The 17,597-nt window shown below is 55.3% G+C and overlaps 1 protein-coding gene across 1 annotated transcript; it reads right to left on the bottom strand.

Annotated features, from left to right (window-relative positions):
* Positions 1-2,717: 2,717 nt before the first annotated feature.
* On the bottom strand, positions 2,718-3,802 carry HAND1 (heart and neural crest derivatives expressed 1). Its single transcript, XM_054288205.1, has 2 exons — positions 3,296-3,802; positions 2,718-2,819 (listed from the first exon to the last, which is right to left on the bottom strand). The coding sequence occupies exons 1-2, from the start codon at positions 3,800-3,802 to the stop codon at positions 2,718-2,720; spliced, it is 609 nt and encodes a 202-aa protein (XP_054144180.1).
* Between the last annotated feature and the right edge of the window lie 13,795 nt (positions 3,803-17,597).

Raw genomic sequence — 17,597 nt, 5'->3', positions numbered from 1 at the left:
CCTGGGCAGGGCTCCCATCCCCTGCAGCTCCTCTCCCTTTGGGGGTGACCCCATCCTGGGCTGGAACAGCGCTGAGCTGGAATTTCCACTCCCTTTCCCAGCCCCGGAGTGGCTGAGCTCCGGTGCGGAGCTGGGCTCGGAGCTCGCTGCTGGCAAACGCAGCCCTTCCAAAGCGTTCGGGGCAGCGGGGAAGCCCGAGGCTGCAGGAAATGTTTAGTGAGGATTTTTCCCCCAAACGCTGAGCCACTACCTCACAGGAAAACCCCTTTGCTGGGCAGGGAAATCCTCTGCAGCCGCGGAAACGGAGAGCGCTTTCACTCGCAAAACCCCGAGGGGCAGGGGAGGCTGGCACTGGGGACCCTTCCCCAGCAGTTTGCAGCCAGCAGGCACCACCACCAGAGACCTGTGGTAAGAAAAGAAAAAATCCTGCGGATGCAGGCAGAACATCGCCCTGGCTGTGCAGGGTGCCCCTTCCCAGAAGCGAAATTGGAAACACGCGGGGTAAAAACCAGCGGAGGTTTCTGGCGGGGTGAAAGAAGGTGCGCAGGCTGAGTGTGATGTACCGTGGTGTGCCGGTACCGGGGACACGAATCCCGGCAGAGTCACCTTTGCCTCACAGCAGAGCAAGTCCCGAGTCCCCTTTTAACCCTTTCCCTCATCGCTGCCGAAGGGCAGCCCCGGCTGGCACATATGAACGGGACTGCGGACACATTTATGGGGCGCCGGATTGTAGTGTTAGTGACAGCTTGGGAGCTTTCCCATAAAAACCCAGCCTTTAGGAGACTGTGAAACTTAGACATAAAATAGGATCTTTGAGGCTGACTTTCTGTACGTTTTCTTTTTTTTTTCCCCTTGAATGCATTCGGGTTTAGGAGTGCCCTACTCTACTTCACTCATGGAAGTGTTATCATGCTAAACCTCTTATAGCTCAAACAAAAAAGTACCACTGCGGGCGAGCACTGCTCTTCTCTGGCAGTCAATTTTCATCTCAGCCTCGCTCAAAGGGATCAGAAAATAGATCAGGGTCAGGGAAGGCAGACGTGCAGCGGCTCCGGAGCGAGGGAAGGCTGATTTAGGCAGCCAGATTCTTTTCGTCAAAAGTTAATTACACTGGCTGTACCCACCAATGTTTGTGTGTCCCTCCGTCTGTATTTGTACACATGCACAAAGTGGCTGTAAAACCCAAGCCCCTTCCCAATGGGTGAACTGGAATATTCTCGATGTGTGCCGATTAATGGATGTGTCAGTATTTTACAGACGTTGCATCATTATTTCTATACCTTTAGTCGCAATCAAAAACTTGGTTTCTAACAGAAAATGTAAACGTCTCTGCTGTGAGCCCTCAGATTAGCCCTAGAATAATGCACACATTTTCCCGTGCTGTTTTTCTTTGCCCCAAGCAGCCTCCCGAGTGTCAGGGTTTATCCCGGTGTCTCTGGGAACGGCGGCGCGGCCAGGCTGGGAAGGCAGGATCAGGATCAGGCTCTGAGCCCGTGCACGCACCTCTTGGAACTCTGGTGAGAGCACCGTGAGTGCACAGCGGTGATAATTTGGCTTTAATTATGAAGGATTAATAAGGATTTATTCCTGAGTGGTGACAGAATTCGGGCTGCGTGAGCGTTGCTGTGTCTGGGGCTGGTGGCATCCGTTCGGATGGCGAGGAGGGGACGCTGCTCCTTCGAAACGTGGCCGGGGCAGCGCCGAGCAGGGGATCCCTGTGAGAAAGCGCTGCCGGTGCCAGAGCCGGGTTCGCTGCCCCGGCGGGACGGGGGAGCCGAGCCCCGGCTCTCTGCGTGGCAGCAACAAAACCCGGGGCTCCACAGCTCTGTGGTGCCATCAGACGCTGGAAAGGCCTGATCCTGCCATCCTTCCCCAAGCCAAATACGAGCCCAGTCCCTCTGGCTGGGGTCCTGGGGGGGGAAGGGAGGGGATGGTAGCGCAGGAGCAGAGTCCGTGCCCTGGAGGTGGTCCCGGGTGTGTTTGCAGAGCTCCATCAGCTCCTGCGGTGAGCAAGGACGGCATAAATATGTCTCAAAGGATCCCGAGCTCCTCAAGAAGGAATTCCCTGGCATGGATCGGCCCCACAGCAGAGTACTAACTTCAGGGATGTCTCTAATCCCGCAGCATCCCTGTGTGCAGCGCAGGGGACCCGGCCAGTGCAGCGCGATTGCCGGAGCAAGGGAAAGCAGAGGGCTCGGACCCGAGGCCGTTTGCATAAAGTTTAAATTTTATTTTATTAATTTTTTTTTTTAGCTATTCAGTTTTAAATACGTGGTGTGGCGCGCTCGGTCCCTCGGGAAGTGGTCATGCAGATCTGAGGTAGAAAACCCGGCACAGGAGTGTTCCCAAATGCACCTCTAGGTAGTTTCACCGCAGCCACACGTCGGGCAGGCGGCGGACGGGGACAGGGGATCGGGGGCTCGTATTTACAACAGCGAACGAATCGAAGCGTCCAGTCCGGCCCGGCGGGGCAGGAGCCGCCGCTCGCTGCTGGCAGCGGAAGGGAGCAACGATTACTGAAATGCGGGAAGGGGACAGGGAAAGGGCCCGGCTGGTCCCCGCTGCCTTCGAGGCGGGCAGGAGCGAGCCCGCAGAGCTCGGGGAGCGTCCGTCCGGGCGGGGGCGGCCGGGCCGGCTCCCCGAGTCCTGCGCTCCGGGCTCCGGGCCGGGCTGGGCTCTCTCCGACATTGCACATGGAGGGGCGGGCGGGGCGGCTCTCAGGGGTTCAGTTCCAGAGCCCAGACCTGCTGGGGCCAGCCCGTCCGGCCCTTCAGCTTCTTCTCGCCGTGCCCCAGAGGTTGCGAATAGACCTCGGGCTGCTGCGGGAGAGGGGATGGGGAGAGGAGAGGAGGGAGAAAGGAGCGGTCAGGAACGGAGCGGGGTCCCGGGTCGCGGGGCTGCAGCCGGGCCCGCAGCCCCGAGCGGCTTTGGCAGCCCGAGGACAAAGAGGGGCTTCAGAGGTGCCCACCCCGCACCCGCCCGTGCAGCGCGGGGAGAAGCGGCCGCCCTGGCTCCGAATCCCTCCTGGGAGAGGCGAAGGGCAGAGCGGGGCAGGCTCCAGCCCCGGAGCCGCGGGCTGAGCCCTCGCTCAAAGGGAGCCCACCCGGCCCGTCGGGCTATTTTTCGACGAGTTTTCCTTCATAGATTTGTTATTGCTATTATTATTATTATTGGTAAAACATTCTTCAACGAGACCGGGAGAGTTTAGAGGGTTTTTTCCCCCCAGCCCCGGCGTTTTTCCCGCCCGCTCCTGGCCCACAGGGAGCAGGGACGCGGGTCCCGATCCGCCTCTTACCGTCTCCCTTTTCCTCTTGTTCTCCCTGCCGTCCGCCTTCTTGAGCTCGGCTTTGAAGCCCTCGGTGTCGCCGGGCTGGCTGTCCTTGGCCAGCACCTCCATCAGGTAGGCGATGTAGCTGGTGGCCAGGCGCAGGGTCTTGATCTTGGAGAGCTTGGTGTCGGCGGGCACGTTGGGGATGCACTCGCGGAGCTCGGCGAAGGCGCTGTTGATGCTCTCCGTCCTCCGCCGCTCCTTCTTGGGTCCCCCGACGCCTTTTCGCCGTCCCAGGCGGCCGCTGAGCGCCTCCAGCCGCCCCGGGCCGGCCGGGCCGTACTCGGCGGGGCCGTAGTTGGGACTCTGCCCGGCGAGCTCGGGGGTGGCCTCGGCCGGGTTGAGCACCCAGCCGGGGAAGTAGGCGCGCTCCTGGTGGCACCGCGCCGCCGGCCCGAAGAGGAAAGGGTCGTGCAGCATGTGGTGGTGATGGTGGTGGTGGTGGTGATGCTGGTAGCCCCCCACCAGGTTCATGATCCTCTCCGCTGGCCCCGGGGGCCGCTCAGCAGCGCTCCATGGCCGGGCGGGAGGCGCTCCCGGCGGGCTGCGGGGAGCGCGGCTCCGGTGGCGGAGGCGGCCGTGCGGTTTGCGGTGGGGGCGGTCGGGGTTTGGGGTTTCGGGTTTGTTGTTTGGGGGTTTTTTAACCCCTTCTGGAGCCTCCCGACCCTGCCTTTATATAGGGCCGCGGCCCCCCCGCCGTGGAGCCAATGGGCAGGGGAGGATGCGCGGAGGCCCCGGGGGGAGCGGGGCGGCGGAGGGGGCGTGCGCGGGGCTCGGGGCTCACACCTCCGCCGCCTGCCCTGCGTCCCGCCCGCTCCTCGCTTGCAGGGGGAAAGGGGTGAGGAAGAGCCGAGGGGCACCCCAGCCCCGTCCCGGAGCGCTCTGACCCCCGCTGCCTCCCCGCTGCCGGGGCGGGGGTGTCCGAGCCCCCAGAGCCCCGCGCCCGGCCCGGGGAGGAGAGCGACGGGGCGGGGGAGCCGCGGCTGTCCGGAGCCCCGATGGCAGGGCCGAGCGAGCGGAGAGCAGCGGGGCCGGGGGATGGGGAGAAAAGGGGGTGAAGGTACTGGAGTGAGGCGGGCTGGGGGCGCAAGGATGGGGTGTGGGCTCCCTCCCTGCTCATGGGGCTCCTGGCCCACGCCTGAGGTGCACAGCTGCACAGGGATGCGCACTGCACGCGTGTACAGCACACGCCCACGCTGTGCAATGCACGCTGCACAAATCCACGCTGCGCTGGTGTTGGTTACGCCGTGCACTGCTGCTCACACCTGGGTACTGCACGAGTTGCCCACACGCACCACGAAGATGCTGCACGGACCACACAACTCTGTGCTGTGCTCACACTCCACAAACATGTCACACACCCATGTATGTTACACACACCAGCAGCACGGATGTGCCACATGCACAATGTCACTATAACTATGACACATGCACACCTATCACACACATGGCTTATAAACACACGTGTGTGTGCTGCTCACAGACACTGCATAGATACATAAATATATGAAAATTATACTGTCCATGCACACAAATGTATTTACAATAGGGAGAGGGGGACCTGTCCTGCATTCCCTGTCCCATCCAGCCACGAAAGTGCTGGGGGGACACGCTGGGGTTGGGGTCTTGTACTTCACCACAGCCCCAAACCCCAGCCCGGGGAGGGGCCCTGGAGTGGACAGCACACCCTGCTCGCCTCTGCGCCCATGGGCGACACATCCCCGGGCCGATGTCTCCCTGAGCCCTCACCCCATCCCAAGGGCGCACTGGGGCTGACCCTGCTCTGCTCAGTGGCTCCAGAGAGGACAGGCCGGGCACGGCAGCGGCGATCACAGCCCGGCGGGGCAGGAAGGGGCTTTGGGCCCGAGGTATGTTAGCGATTAGCGGCGCTTTCCAGCGATTCATCTTGCAGCGGAGGGTGGAAACGTTGGAGGGTTGTTTGCAGGCGCTTGTATTAATCATCCGGGCTAACACACCATTAACGTCCTCCTGCATTTTAAAGATGACAAATTTTATTTGACTTCTCTCAATCACGGTTCCCGGGCGGATTCGGGAGCCACTTAAACGCCTCGGATTTTCCATCGTTAGTTGTTACAAGGGGGGCTGCAGAGGCGGGAGGCTGGGGGGGCCGGGCAGGGTGCGAGCGGGTCTCGGTTCTGCGGCTGGGGCAGCCGGATCTGCCCAGCTTTGTTCCCCCCCGCTTTGTTCTCAGCTGCTGCAGAGACCCCGCTCCCCCACCCCCTTTAAACGAGCGCCCTGCGAACATTTGCTAGTGATTACTCTCCTGTTAGGGCCAGCCTTGGGTAGGGTAGGGCGCCGTGTCCCGGTTTCCTTCAGAACAGCCGGGGTTGGGTGGGATCCCCGAGCCCGGCTCGGAGCTGGTGGGAGCCCAGTGCCCACCTGGGAGAAGCTCAGGGGTCCCACTCCATGCCTCACCCCTCCATGGGGGCAGAGCATCACCTGTGGAGCTCTGCTCCTCTTACAAACCATACAAGCTCCTCACTGAGCTTCTCCCCAGCCCTGCAAACTGCCAGGTGAGAGTCTGTGCCACCCAACCCCAGCTCTAGAAATACCTCCCAAAAATACCCCTTTCATCCCCTCAGCCCCGCATTGATGGCACAGGCCATTTACAGCCACATCCAGCTGGGAGCTGTCACCTTGAGCCGTGCACCAGAGCCACCTCCAGCTGCCAAGCCAGGTAAGTCCAGCCCAAGCCCGGGCATTATCTTGTTTAATCCACCCCCGATGGAGACCCTGGACCCTGCAGAGTTTGGAAGTGCTCAGCTGAGCAAATAGTGGGACCAGAGGGTTGACTTTTCCTTTGGAAAATCATTCTAATATTTCGTGTTTTAATAAAATAATAAAACCAGAGCCCTTTTCATGCCGACACCTTCTAAATCAAACCAGACTGCCTTTGTCATGGCGTCCAAATTTAGCACTTCTCAAACTTTTGGTGAGTTTCTTTAATTTCACATCTCCCCACTCGCATGGGGGAGAAAACATCGAGCAGTTTGGATTAGGAGATTTATGGCTGGCATGGCAGGAGGAACCACGTTTCTCTCCACCTGTTTTCCTTCAAATCAGAGAAAGATTTCCTTCCCTCACGGCCAGGTGATGGTGAGGGGGCTGATGCTGCATGTTGGGAGTGAGGTTATCCCAGGTCTCTGTGAACCCCAGCCCCCCAAATGCAGCAGGGGCACCAAGCCCTGCATCCATCCCCATTTCTGGGACAGGAGCTGAGGTTTTGGCCCTGGCCCCTCAGCCACCTCCTTATCAGCGCCCAGCCCGCGGCAGCCCCGGTGTCCTGTGACTTTGACGCCAGCTCTGCTCCCCCCCTCTGGCTCCCTTATCTAAATAGGAGCGTAAATCAGGCCCTTGGCAGATGCCCTGGCAGGACAGGGACTCCATAAAAAGGGGCTCTGCTCCAGCTCTGTTTACATTGCAGCCCCGTAAAATATTCCCCTTGTCTTCCCTGTTAGCGTCTCCCTGCAGCGTCCCAGCGCCCTGCTGCACCCACAGCCCCCCGCCCCACGCTCCTCCGAGCCCCAGGGTGCAGCCAGGAGGGTCCCAGCCCTGTCACCCCCCAGCCCCACACCGTGTCCCCCTCAGGTTGTGCCCAGGGTACCTCCTCACTCCTGCAGAGCCTCCGATCCCCTCCTCAGGCGCTGCGGGCGCAGAGCAGGGCTGAGCCAGCTCCCCTGGGCAGCTGGGCTGTGTCTAAAGGTGCCCCTGGGTATTTATAGCACTTGCCTGAAATAATGCAATAATAATCACTCAGCACCTTCCCAACAGTTCTGCTCTCAGAGGCCTCGGGGGATGGTGGCAAAAACCCTTGGGAAACTGAGGCATGAGCAGAGCCTGCTCCAAGGAGAGTTGCAGAGGGGAATCCTTTTCCTCCTGGCAGCGTGAGGAGCGAGAGAACCTGCAGCAGTGAGTGGAATCAAGTCAGTTTGGTCAGCAATGAACTCAGCTCTGGGGTCACAGCCCAGGCTGGGCTGCAAAAGCCCACTCAGGGCATCTCTCCTTCCCCAGCAGGGTTTGCCACACGTGTTCTGCTGTACCAGGATGGGTATGATGAGGTTCATTAAGAGAGGGTAGTTAGTCATGGGAGATGGTTTGGGTTAAGCTAGGGAGAGGATTTGAACTTCTGAATTAAAGGACTTAAGCCTTTTGCATTTTCTGAGCTCTGCCACGCTAGCTGGTCCTTGTCTTGGGCGTGGTGTGAGGGGTGCTGGGGTGTGCAGAGCTCACTCTTGCTGGTGCCTGTGCCCTCCTGTTCCACACACTGCCTGAGTCCCCCAGACTGCATCACTGGGCTGCTCAATTCTGCACCAGCCCCACAGGAGCAACTCCCAGTGAGGTGCAGCCTGTCAGAGCCCCACAGAAGGAGCAGGAGGAATTGGGGATGAAAACAGGGCCGTGCCTGGATGTTCCTGTTCCCAGCACAACCCACAGCACCTTCCCTGTCCACACCCCTCCTGTGCCGCCCCCATGGCGACACACAGGATGACAGCAACCATTTCCCCTCAAGAAATGCCATCTATTTATGGCCAAACAGCCACTGTCTTGCCTGGATAAATCAAAAGGAAAACAAAGCTTTACGGAAAAAAGTATTAAATTTTCCATGTGCTCCTGAAGGGATGGGCCAGGCACTCGCTGTTTATTTTTTGGGCTCTCTCTTTGCTAGTACTGTAAGTTACAATGTGTTTACAAAAGTTTTTATGTCATCAGAGCAAAGTCACAGCTCAGCTTCCTCTCCTGTGTATTTTATGTAGATGGATGTGTCTGTGAGGAACATTCAAACTAAACAGAGAGCTGGTTTATAGGAAAATGTATTTATTTGAAAAATCGTAACTCACAATTTCGGCAAAACCGGGCTCCACATTTATTGCTGCTAATGGGGTGTGGCGGCCATAAATTAACCTGGAAAATTGCTGCAGCCATTTCAACAATGGCTCATTGTGCTGATGGAGCAGCAGCTCCTCAAAGAAGGCTCATGTCAATTGGCAATTAGGTTTGGGTGCAAACAACAGGTAAAGGGAAGGTAACAGCAGCCTCGCTGCTGGAGCCAGCCCCAAAATCATCACCCTAGGCTGGCATGGGTGCCCTGAGTCTCACTTAAAACAGAGCTGTTCCCTCATCTGATTGCCATGAAAATCAGTGGAAGGAGGCTCCTCCTGCCATAAGGGGAATTTCTATTTATATTACCTGTCATAGACATGTAATTGTAGATGACAGAAAAACCCAGTCCATGAGCTCTGACTGGCAGCCCAGGTGAGCCACGTGCATGGTGCTCCCTGGTTGACCTCTCTTCTTGAAGGAAGTGTTGCACTGAATCAGGAGTGATGCTCCTACCCTAAAGCCTCTTCTTTCCCACCCAGATTCCTTGCTGAGGCAAGCACTGATCCCCAAAACCTTGAGGCTGGCTGCTGACCCTGGGGTACAAGCTGCCACTGTCATTGTCCCATCCTTGATCTGCTGGCTCAGGGCAGGGTTTGGCTGCTGGCTCCTGGTGACAACTCTCCACTCGTGGGGAGCGGTGGAGAAGCGCTCCCGGATGATTCAGGTCCTGACAAACACCAGTGCCTTTCCCTCCTCGAACCACTTTCCACTCCTGAAGCAAATTTACAAGGGCTCTAGAATGTCCTGCTCCAGGGCATCAGCCAACTGCTAATGGCTGGGGATTGGGAAAGACATTTCCTCTGCTGAGGATTGCATAAGCGCTTATTAAGGCAGCTCCTGGCTCTTCAACAAAAGCATCTGGTTTGGGGCATAGCTGGAGACAAGCTGCTGGTTCTGGGTGGGCAGAGCTGGACTTGCTGCTTCCAACCTTTCCCTTAGTGCAGGTTTGGGTCATCTCCTCTGTGCTGGTGAGGAAAGGAAGGTGGGTCATGACATGAGATGTGTCCTTCTCCCTCTCCCCTGCTCTCCATTAATCCTGGTGGTGCCACTGTGGGGAATTCTTTTCCCATTCCTTCCAACTCCTGGAGCTCATGGACCTTCCAGCCCCAGGAACCACGACACCACGTGTGCATGAGGGATTCCCCTGCTCCCTGTTACACCCCCATCCCACATTCCTTGAAAGAGGAATTCCCTCCTGTCCCATTGCTGCTGTGCCTGGCACATGGACTGGCCTGGCTCGGTGGCTGAGCTCTGCACCCTGTCTGTGTGACAGTGCAGGTAAATGGCTTTGTGGTGAGAAAAGGCTGCTGACACTGGTCCTGACCACCAAAAAAGGCTGGGATGCTTTAAACAGGGCTCTGCTGTGTCACAGGCTCAGTGTGATGTGCTGGCACTGCAGAGCAGCCAGAGCCAGGAACAGCATCCTGTCCATGTTTCCCTGTGGTGGGACCATGTCCTGGCATCCCTGCTTCCCTCCTTCCTCTCTGTGTGGATCCACATGGGGTTTTTGATTCATTTTGTCTCTAAGATTTCCAGGGCAATTCCAGTTCTCATCACAGTGTCTCATTCCAGGTCTGGCTCTGCCTTCCCAGCTGTGCCAGGGTAGGAGGACGAGGACCATTAGTGGTGCCTTATTATCCTGGTTATACTCAGCTCTCTCAGAATTCCAGGTGTTCTCTCTGCTCAGGTGCAGGAGTTACTGCTCACTTCCATGGGAGCAGAGGGACTGACTTTCCCTTGGTTCCCCCCACTGCATCCTGAGATGTCTGTGCAGCTGCTGGGCCAGCCATTACTGCAAGATTCTATGAGATGGGTTTTATAAGATGGGTTTTCCAAGGCTGGATTGAGATGGTTTTAAGAATTAACAAGCATCTGTTAATACTTTTTTTTGCAACAGAAAATTATTTGGGAGTTGGGGGTCTTAAATAATTTTAGTGCTTTTTCCCACCCTTTCCCCCCCTGTTTTATAAATGGGAGGTGGCAGAAGCCTCCCCAGAGCTCATTATTGCCCATCCCAAACTGGGATCCAGCACCCAGCATGGCTGTGCTGCTGCCCTCATAGGCATGGGGGGAAGTGGGGGGATTTTGGGGCAAAAAGGCACAGAGACACTGAGTGTCCCTTTGTCAGTGTGGTCCATGGTGTCACCATGGATATTTTGCCTCCTTGCATCCAGGCAGTCACAGGATGGGGACATGCTGTAAAAAGTGATTCCAGACCTCCAAAGAATAACACTTTTATTGTATATCAATATACACAGTAAATATGTGACTCCTCCTAACATGCTCTGGAGAAAAAAAAAACTGTCTGAAATGGAGCTTATTGGAAGGAAATAAATTGCTCCCATAAAAATGCTGATCCCCCCCTACTTCTCAAAACTGAAACAAAATCGTTTGCTGTGAGCTGAAGACCTTTCTTCTCTTGGCTCCTGGTTTTCCAAGAAGAGCAGGGAACATGAAGGAAAAACAAGCCTTCCCCATTAAAACCTGCTTAAGTGAAACTCCAGTTTTCTCTTAAACTTTGCTTGGAAACATTTGGAGCAGCTTCGTGCAAACCAGTTCTGCTCTTTGAAAGGCCATTAAAATAAAAAACACCCAACCCAAAATAGCCACCTCTGCAAGAAGCATCTTGTTTGGACAAAAGTGGTTTGTTTTACACCCTAAATCCAAACACTCCTGGGGAAATGTTGTGAAATCCACCAGGCTGGCGGTGTGGCGGCTCCAGGGATGTTTTGTGGGACATGGGCAGAGCTGGTGGGTGCTGGCACGGTGATGGACACCACCAGCACTTCACTGCTGGTTATCCCAGCTGCTGGAGTGTCCCTGACTTCAGCACAGTGCATTTTCCATCAGGGTGAGTTCTGGCAGGGAGGGATTTTGTACCATTGCTCAGCCCCACTCTGTTCTTGCCCCAGAGCTCCTGTGGCCTCTCTGAAGGGCCCATCATATCCAGGAGCTGAGAATACTGGGACAAACAAAAACCGTTTTCCAACATGGTGTTAAAGCCCTTAATTTTTTTTAACCGACTCCATGTTATACCCAGAGCATAAAAAAACCCCACAGTAATTCCTAAGCCAGCAATACACACACCAACAACCCTGATACAGTATTTATACATATATATAAGAATAAAATTGCATGTATAAATAAATATTTTACTATATAAAAATAAAATAAATGTAAGTACAAATATAATTATGATTGTATTTGTAAATGTAAAGAAATATATGTAGCGTGTGTGTGTATATGTGTGTATATATACATATATATATATATAGTGCTCCTTTTTCTGCTAGTGACATCAGTATGTGATTTAGGAAATCACAAATATTTCTATGCCAGGGTCTTTGGCAGTGAAGTTTTGCTGTGCAGCTGCCCCTACTATGCAGCAAGCCCAGCCTGGTGAAGCCCGGCCAGGAGCCCAACACCCATGGAGTTAGGGAGAATTGTTCCTCATGGATTTGCCTGAACTTGCCAGTTTATGGGGGAGCTGGGATCCTCTGGATGGGCACTCCACCTCACTGTGGCTCTCCAGAAGGAAGCTGGCCCAGCCTCATTTGCTTGGTGTGATGCTGAAATTGTGGGGTGGAGGGTGTGAGCCCCCAGTGCTGTGTCCTCCCACCCCAAGAGCTGCTGCCCCACCTTTCCTCTGGAGGGCATGGGGGGAGAAGGGGCTACACCACTGTGAAACTGCAGTTTTAGAGGGTGCTGATTGTTTTCTGGGGCCAAAAGGACAAGAAACATCATGTCTAAAGATGACAGGCTCGATTTGCTGTGTCATTAACCAGAGCCGAAACTCTAGATGGGCTGGGTCTCCTGTGAGCTGCACGCTGCTTCCCCTGCTGCTGCTGAGCTCTGATTCTGACAGATAAAGGCCTTTGTGGGTGCATTTCTCTTGCTCAGACCTTGTTTTAATTCCATGGATGCTATTATGCTGTCTGTGAGATGAGGAAGTTGTTTCTATCCCACTCCCACATGTATCTGAATGTGCCCCCTAAAATGCACTGGCTCCCCAGCACACATGTGCTCCCCCAGGTGCTTCCAGGGGCTTCAAATAAGGACAAAGCATAATCCTCCTTCTCACCAGGAAAAAAACTCTCATTCCCAACCTTCCACAGCCTTGAGATCTCATGGAAATAAGCCCCAAGGTCCAGCCCAGGAGTGGTGGGGTGACAACGGTGTGGGGAGCAAACAGGCAGCAGAATCAGGAAGCCCCACAAATGCCCCATAACCACCAATCTCTTGGTCCTGGCTGTGATGACAACCCCATTCCAGGTTAAAAGCAGCTGCTGAGACCCAAATGTGGTGGATGAGGAGAGCAGTCACCAACCAGGTGAGCTGGGCTCAGCGTTTGGCCACGCCAGGGCTCTGCTGGGCTTATGGACACCAGCACCTAAACACAGAGCACTTTGTAAATGAACACGGGTGCTCTGGGCTCTGAGCAGCCCCTGCCTTTGCCAGCAGAAAGCTGGAGGTGACAGGGCTCACAGGGAGGTGGCTGGAAAGGGAGCAGTGGAGCTGAGTGTGCATGAGCAGGCTCAGAGCACAGTAGGAAAAAATACCGCAATAGGCAAAGCATCTCCCATTTGCCCCTAAGCTCTGGCTCTTCCTGTGCTGATAACAAGCCCAGTAAATCTCCTTCCAGCAATGAGACATTTTTTTCCCCTCTCCTTCCCTCCTCACAGCCTTGTCAGACCGTGCTGGCTGCGGGAGCTGGGGTGGGACTGCCCTCCTCACCCCTCTGTGGGGAAGTGTCCCAAAGCATGCAGCCCCCCGAGCATCCCAGGAGGTTCCAGAGGTTTCCAGCCCTGCCCTGAGGCGTGGGAAGGAGCTGGGTGCAGGCAGGAGTTGTCTCCTCTCTAATTGCCCCCGGAGCCCCATGGCTGAGCCACTTGCTGCTATCTCAGGCCATCTCAGCTGGTGCTGGGCTGAGTCAGGAGAGATGGAGACTGATACTGACCCTCTGTCCAGCTGACAGAGGTGCAGGGCGAGAGTGGAGGGAGAAAACCTGGGATGTACATGTCCAAAATCCCTCTGGCCTTAGTGCTTTGGCTGAAATAGGGAGCTCAGGCAGTGAGCAGGTTCCCATCAGCAGTTTGGTGCTCAGCCCTGGGCTGGATGAGCCCCAGTGACCTGTCAGATGTAGCTCCTGACCTGGGAGAGTTTGAGCCAGCCCAAAACCTGGCAGAGAGAGCATTGCTGTTCTGAAAAAGCAGCTCTGGATATGCTGGGCAGCAGGATGGGATTTACTCAATTTAGGAGTAGTGGTGGGGCACAAGGCCATCATTTCCCATGCAGGAGATGGCCACAGAGCTTCCTCCCAATTGCCTTTTTTATGGCTGAGGGCTGGGACCCCTTTCTGGTCCCACCACGCTGCTGTTCCCTCCCCATGGCCAGACCCTGCCACTGAGCTGTCCCCAGTAAATGACACCATGCCATGGCTCAGCTGCTGCCCTGCTGGGGTTTTCCTCCCTCGTGCATCAGCAAACCCTGCTCATTCTCCTCTTCCACTCGCGAATTCCTCATAAATTTCCCACTGCCGGCTCCACCAGCGCCGCGTTCCCATTAAACCTTGCAGGCTGATTGCATCTGTCAGTGTCACTGTCTGGGGCTGGAATGTGTCACCGTGCTCCAGAGGAGTCGTGTATTCAGCCCTGGCAGAGCATTTCAGGACAAGGCACTGGGTTAGATCACGGAGGGACAGTTTTGCTGCAGTGGCAAGCGCTGATCCATCTCACGGAGCGGGAGGAAAGCACCGCCTCTGGATTCTTTCCTATTTATTTTTCCTAAACAGAGAGCTGAGAAGTGCGAGAGTCACCTACCAACACGATCCTGAGCTTTGCTGGAGCGTCCTAAAGAAAGGGAGTTTGCTTTAAAAAGCCTCCAAACCCCATGAATTTGGAGCAGACATTTTTTTCCACTGTCCCTGTCATGTCTGACTGCTTTTGTCCAGATTCTTGGGGTGCCTGGTTGGTGGCAGGGGTGGCCCCAGAGCTGCATGTACTTTGGGGTCCCTGCTGTGTGGTAGCAAGGGCTGTGGTTTGTGGGGTCTGGGATGTCCTCAGTAGTGCAGGAAGCAGGTACAACCATGGCCCAGCACCTCACCGTGTCCCTGCAGGCAGTGGGACAGGGAAACTCTGGTGGTGACAGTGCAGTGACCATGGGGAGCCAGCTATGACGCTCCCATGCCCACACCAGGTCCCTAATGCTGAGGAGGGGGGTCTCTTGAGATATTAAATGTGATTATCTGATATTCAGAGTTAAAACATAAAGTGAAATTATGCTTCTTCTTTCATTATCCATTTAAGTGTGCAGCTGCATGTAGAAACCCCACATTCTGGGAAATACTTCATCCTGACCATCAGGAGCTTCGTCCCCTGTCCCTGCCTGGGGAAATCTCATCCCTGTGTGTTTGGGTGGGGCATGGGGTGGATGAGGAGATGCAGGGACAGCTGTAACCTCAAGGACAGGCACCCTTGCACAGCAGCTGTGCAGCAGGAGCCTTCATTCCCTGCACAGTGATGGACTCAACTGCCTTCCTTTGGGATTACATATCCTTGGATGGTCCCATGCCACTGGTAGCAGGTTTCCCATTGCTTTTCCTCAGCTACCTGTGCTGGTGTCCTCCAAGGGGGGCTCAGATGCTCCGGGAAGCTCCTCTCCCCAGGGTGCTGCCCGGTGACCTGCCTATGGTAAGGGTGGAAGAGACAGTCAGTCTGTGTTGCTTTGTTTATAAGAACATATTTGCAGTGATTGATGTCTGAGCTGGGGAAGTATGCTTGCAAGTGAGACTTTAAAACATGAATCAAACAATGTTTGGAATATGTATGCTGCTCTGTCAAACATTTCTCGGCGTTTGGAGTCTGCAGAGCCTGCGCGTCCAGAGGTACGCAGAGGTGTCTGCAGGGAAAGCGTCCACCACGCTGTGAGGGTGAGTGTGGGCATCCTTCAGCCTCACCATCGCCTCTCCACGCCAGGAGGCCGCAGGGAGCAGCTCAGGGTTTGCAGCACGGCCAGGGGTGCACGTGGAGGCGTCCCGTTAAGCGCCGTCCATCACGGGACATTCCTTCAGGCGACGCTCCTCTCTGCCAAATCCTCCCCTGGGCCTGCTGAGGAATGAGAGCAGCCCTGCAGGACAGAGTCAGCTTCCAGGCTTCCTTCCCCTCCAGATAACCCCACTGCCCGTGGAGAGAAGAAAGGTCTGGAAGGGGAGGGCCACGTCCAGATGTTCACTGAGTGCATTAAGACCCTCAGCCAGAGGAGCACATGCTTCAGGTTAAGCCCCTGAGCAGTCCCAGCTGCAGCAGAATTAATAAAGTCTTCACTTAATCACTTACTGAATGCTCTCCCTGATAAGGGCTGGGGTAGTTTGTAGTGGACAGGGAATCTTCTCAGGGTTTCTCATTGCATGTCCTGTGTGGGCATCCCTGCACACTGGCATCCCTGCTGCCATGCCAGCTCCTTTGACCATGGAGCAATGTGGGTTTCCCAGTCAAGAGAGCTGCCTGCACTATAATGCAGGGATTGTGGACCTCATCCCATATTTTCTGGAGCTCTGCTTTCTCTTCTATTCATTGGGATGTTCCACTTCCCACTGCCCATGGAGTGGGGCTGGACGTGGCTCATATCAACAGAACCAGCTGTGGAAATCACTGCCAGCTGTTGGAACAGCTCTGTCCCAGCTGCTTCATCCCCCTTCCTCCAGGTCCCAGGGGATACCTTGCTTTCCTAACCCCAAAATTGCCCTGGGCCACAACCCCACTCCACACAGAGGATCCAGCCATGGATCCTGCTGATCCGGCTGAGGGGAGCGATGTCCTCATACTCAGGAACTTGCAGACATAACCTGATGGCACCAGGTGCTGTGTCATGCTCAGAGAAGCATCATCACCCCAATAAGCTGTCCTGGTGGGTAGGATATCTGGGGTGATGCCAAGCCCACCTTTCCTGGGAAAGGGTTTGGTTGGGAACAGCCTGAGAGGGGCCAGCTGGCTGCCCATAAATGATGTATCCAGCCCCACACTGGGTGAGGCATTTGGAGCAGAGAGGGACACCAGAAACTTGGGGCATCCCTCCAAGATGGGCAGACCTTCCTCCTCCAGGCTCTCTGCCCACTGCTGCCCATGGGGACAGCAGGTCTGCCTGTCTTACTCGTCCTCCCAGCCATTATTTATTTATTTGTTTTCCACAGGAATCCCAAGAAAACCATTAGAAATTCTCCTGCTCCTCCACCCAGGCACACCACCCTTGAGTGAAGTCTCTCCGAGTGCATGCATGGAAAACACATCCCACGAGCAGATCCCCTTCTCACGGGCCCGCTGTCGTTGCCTTTTAGCACAAGGAAGATTTATTCACTTCACGGGTATTTTTAAAAGGCATTTTTTTTAATAGCTGGGCTTCTCCTACTTAGGGGAGATTAGGAGATCGTATTTCATGACTTCTTGTGGATCCCCTTTGGCAGGCTCTAATGAACTATGGATGAGTGACCATGGTAATCCAGTCTGGGCAGGACCTCATTAAAGTCACCAAGGCCCTTATAATAACTGGCTACATCTGATCACGTTACTGCTTTAAATCGCTGATTCCACTAGTGTATGAGAGCCTGCTCTTAGCCCAGCACAGGCAGCAGCAGCTTTGCTCTGGGCTCTCACCTCCTGTGCTGCTAACGAGGCACAATTTGATTAACTCACATTGCAGAAAGGCCACAGGATTTCCCTTCGCTGTTTTGCTCAGCCAACCCCAGTCAGAGCAGGCAGTGTCCCATCCTGCTGGGAGCAGGTGGATGGTGCAAAGAAAGGATCCCAGCATTTCCCAGTTATAAACTGAACTCTGGGAGAGAGCTGGCAAGTGGCTCTCTGGGGCCACATCCACTGCCTGTGTGATGGCACCAGGGGAAGCAGCACTTTCAGCTCCACACCTTGTGAAAATCAGCCTGGAGCAGTTCTGGCTGTCCTGACTGGCAGCTCCCTGCTCCTGTGCTTGCCACCCCAAGCCCACAGCATCCCCACAGTGGCAGGCTCAGAGCCCCAGAGCCATGGGATGGATCCCATGCCAGAATCCCAGTAAGATGGAGCTCAGCACTCCACTAAAACAGGCTGCAGCCCCTCTGGCAGTGAGGTTTGCCCTCCTGCCCCACACTGGGGTGGTGATCCTGACCCCTGCCCGTATCCCATCCTTACTGAAAGCAGACACAGCCAGCCCAGCAAATATCCACAGGAGCAGGGTGGGGGGAGAAAGGGAAAAAAAAAAAAAAAGCCAGATCCATCTGCAAAAATCCAGGCAGAAATGTTTCTTTGTCTTGGAAAGTGTCAGCGAAAGAAATTCCCTTTGAGGGTAGGTTTGTGTTTGCAAGCCTTCAAACCCCTCATCT

Source organism: Melozone crissalis, unplaced genomic scaffold, assembly GCF_028551555.1.
Source record: "Melozone crissalis strain CALT ecotype California unplaced genomic scaffold, PUWL_Pcris_2 ptg000061l_1, whole genome shotgun sequence".
In the NCBI taxonomy this organism is placed as follows: Eukaryota; Metazoa; Chordata; class Aves; order Passeriformes; family Passerellidae; genus Melozone; species Melozone crissalis.
Note: the sequence above shows the minus strand (reverse complement) of the source record. Positions and strands in the feature narration are given on the sequence as shown.

Bases quoted from the DNA above. Each gene is read 5' to 3' on its own strand.
- HAND1 (XM_054288205.1), bottom strand. From the start codon at position 3,802: ATGAACCTGGTGGGGGGCTACCAGCATCACCACCACCACCACCATCAC. The intron at 2,820-3,295 runs GTAAGAGGCGGA...CCTCTCCCGCAG, and splicing joins ACAAGAGGAAAAGGGAGACG to CAGCCCGAGGTCTATTCGCA.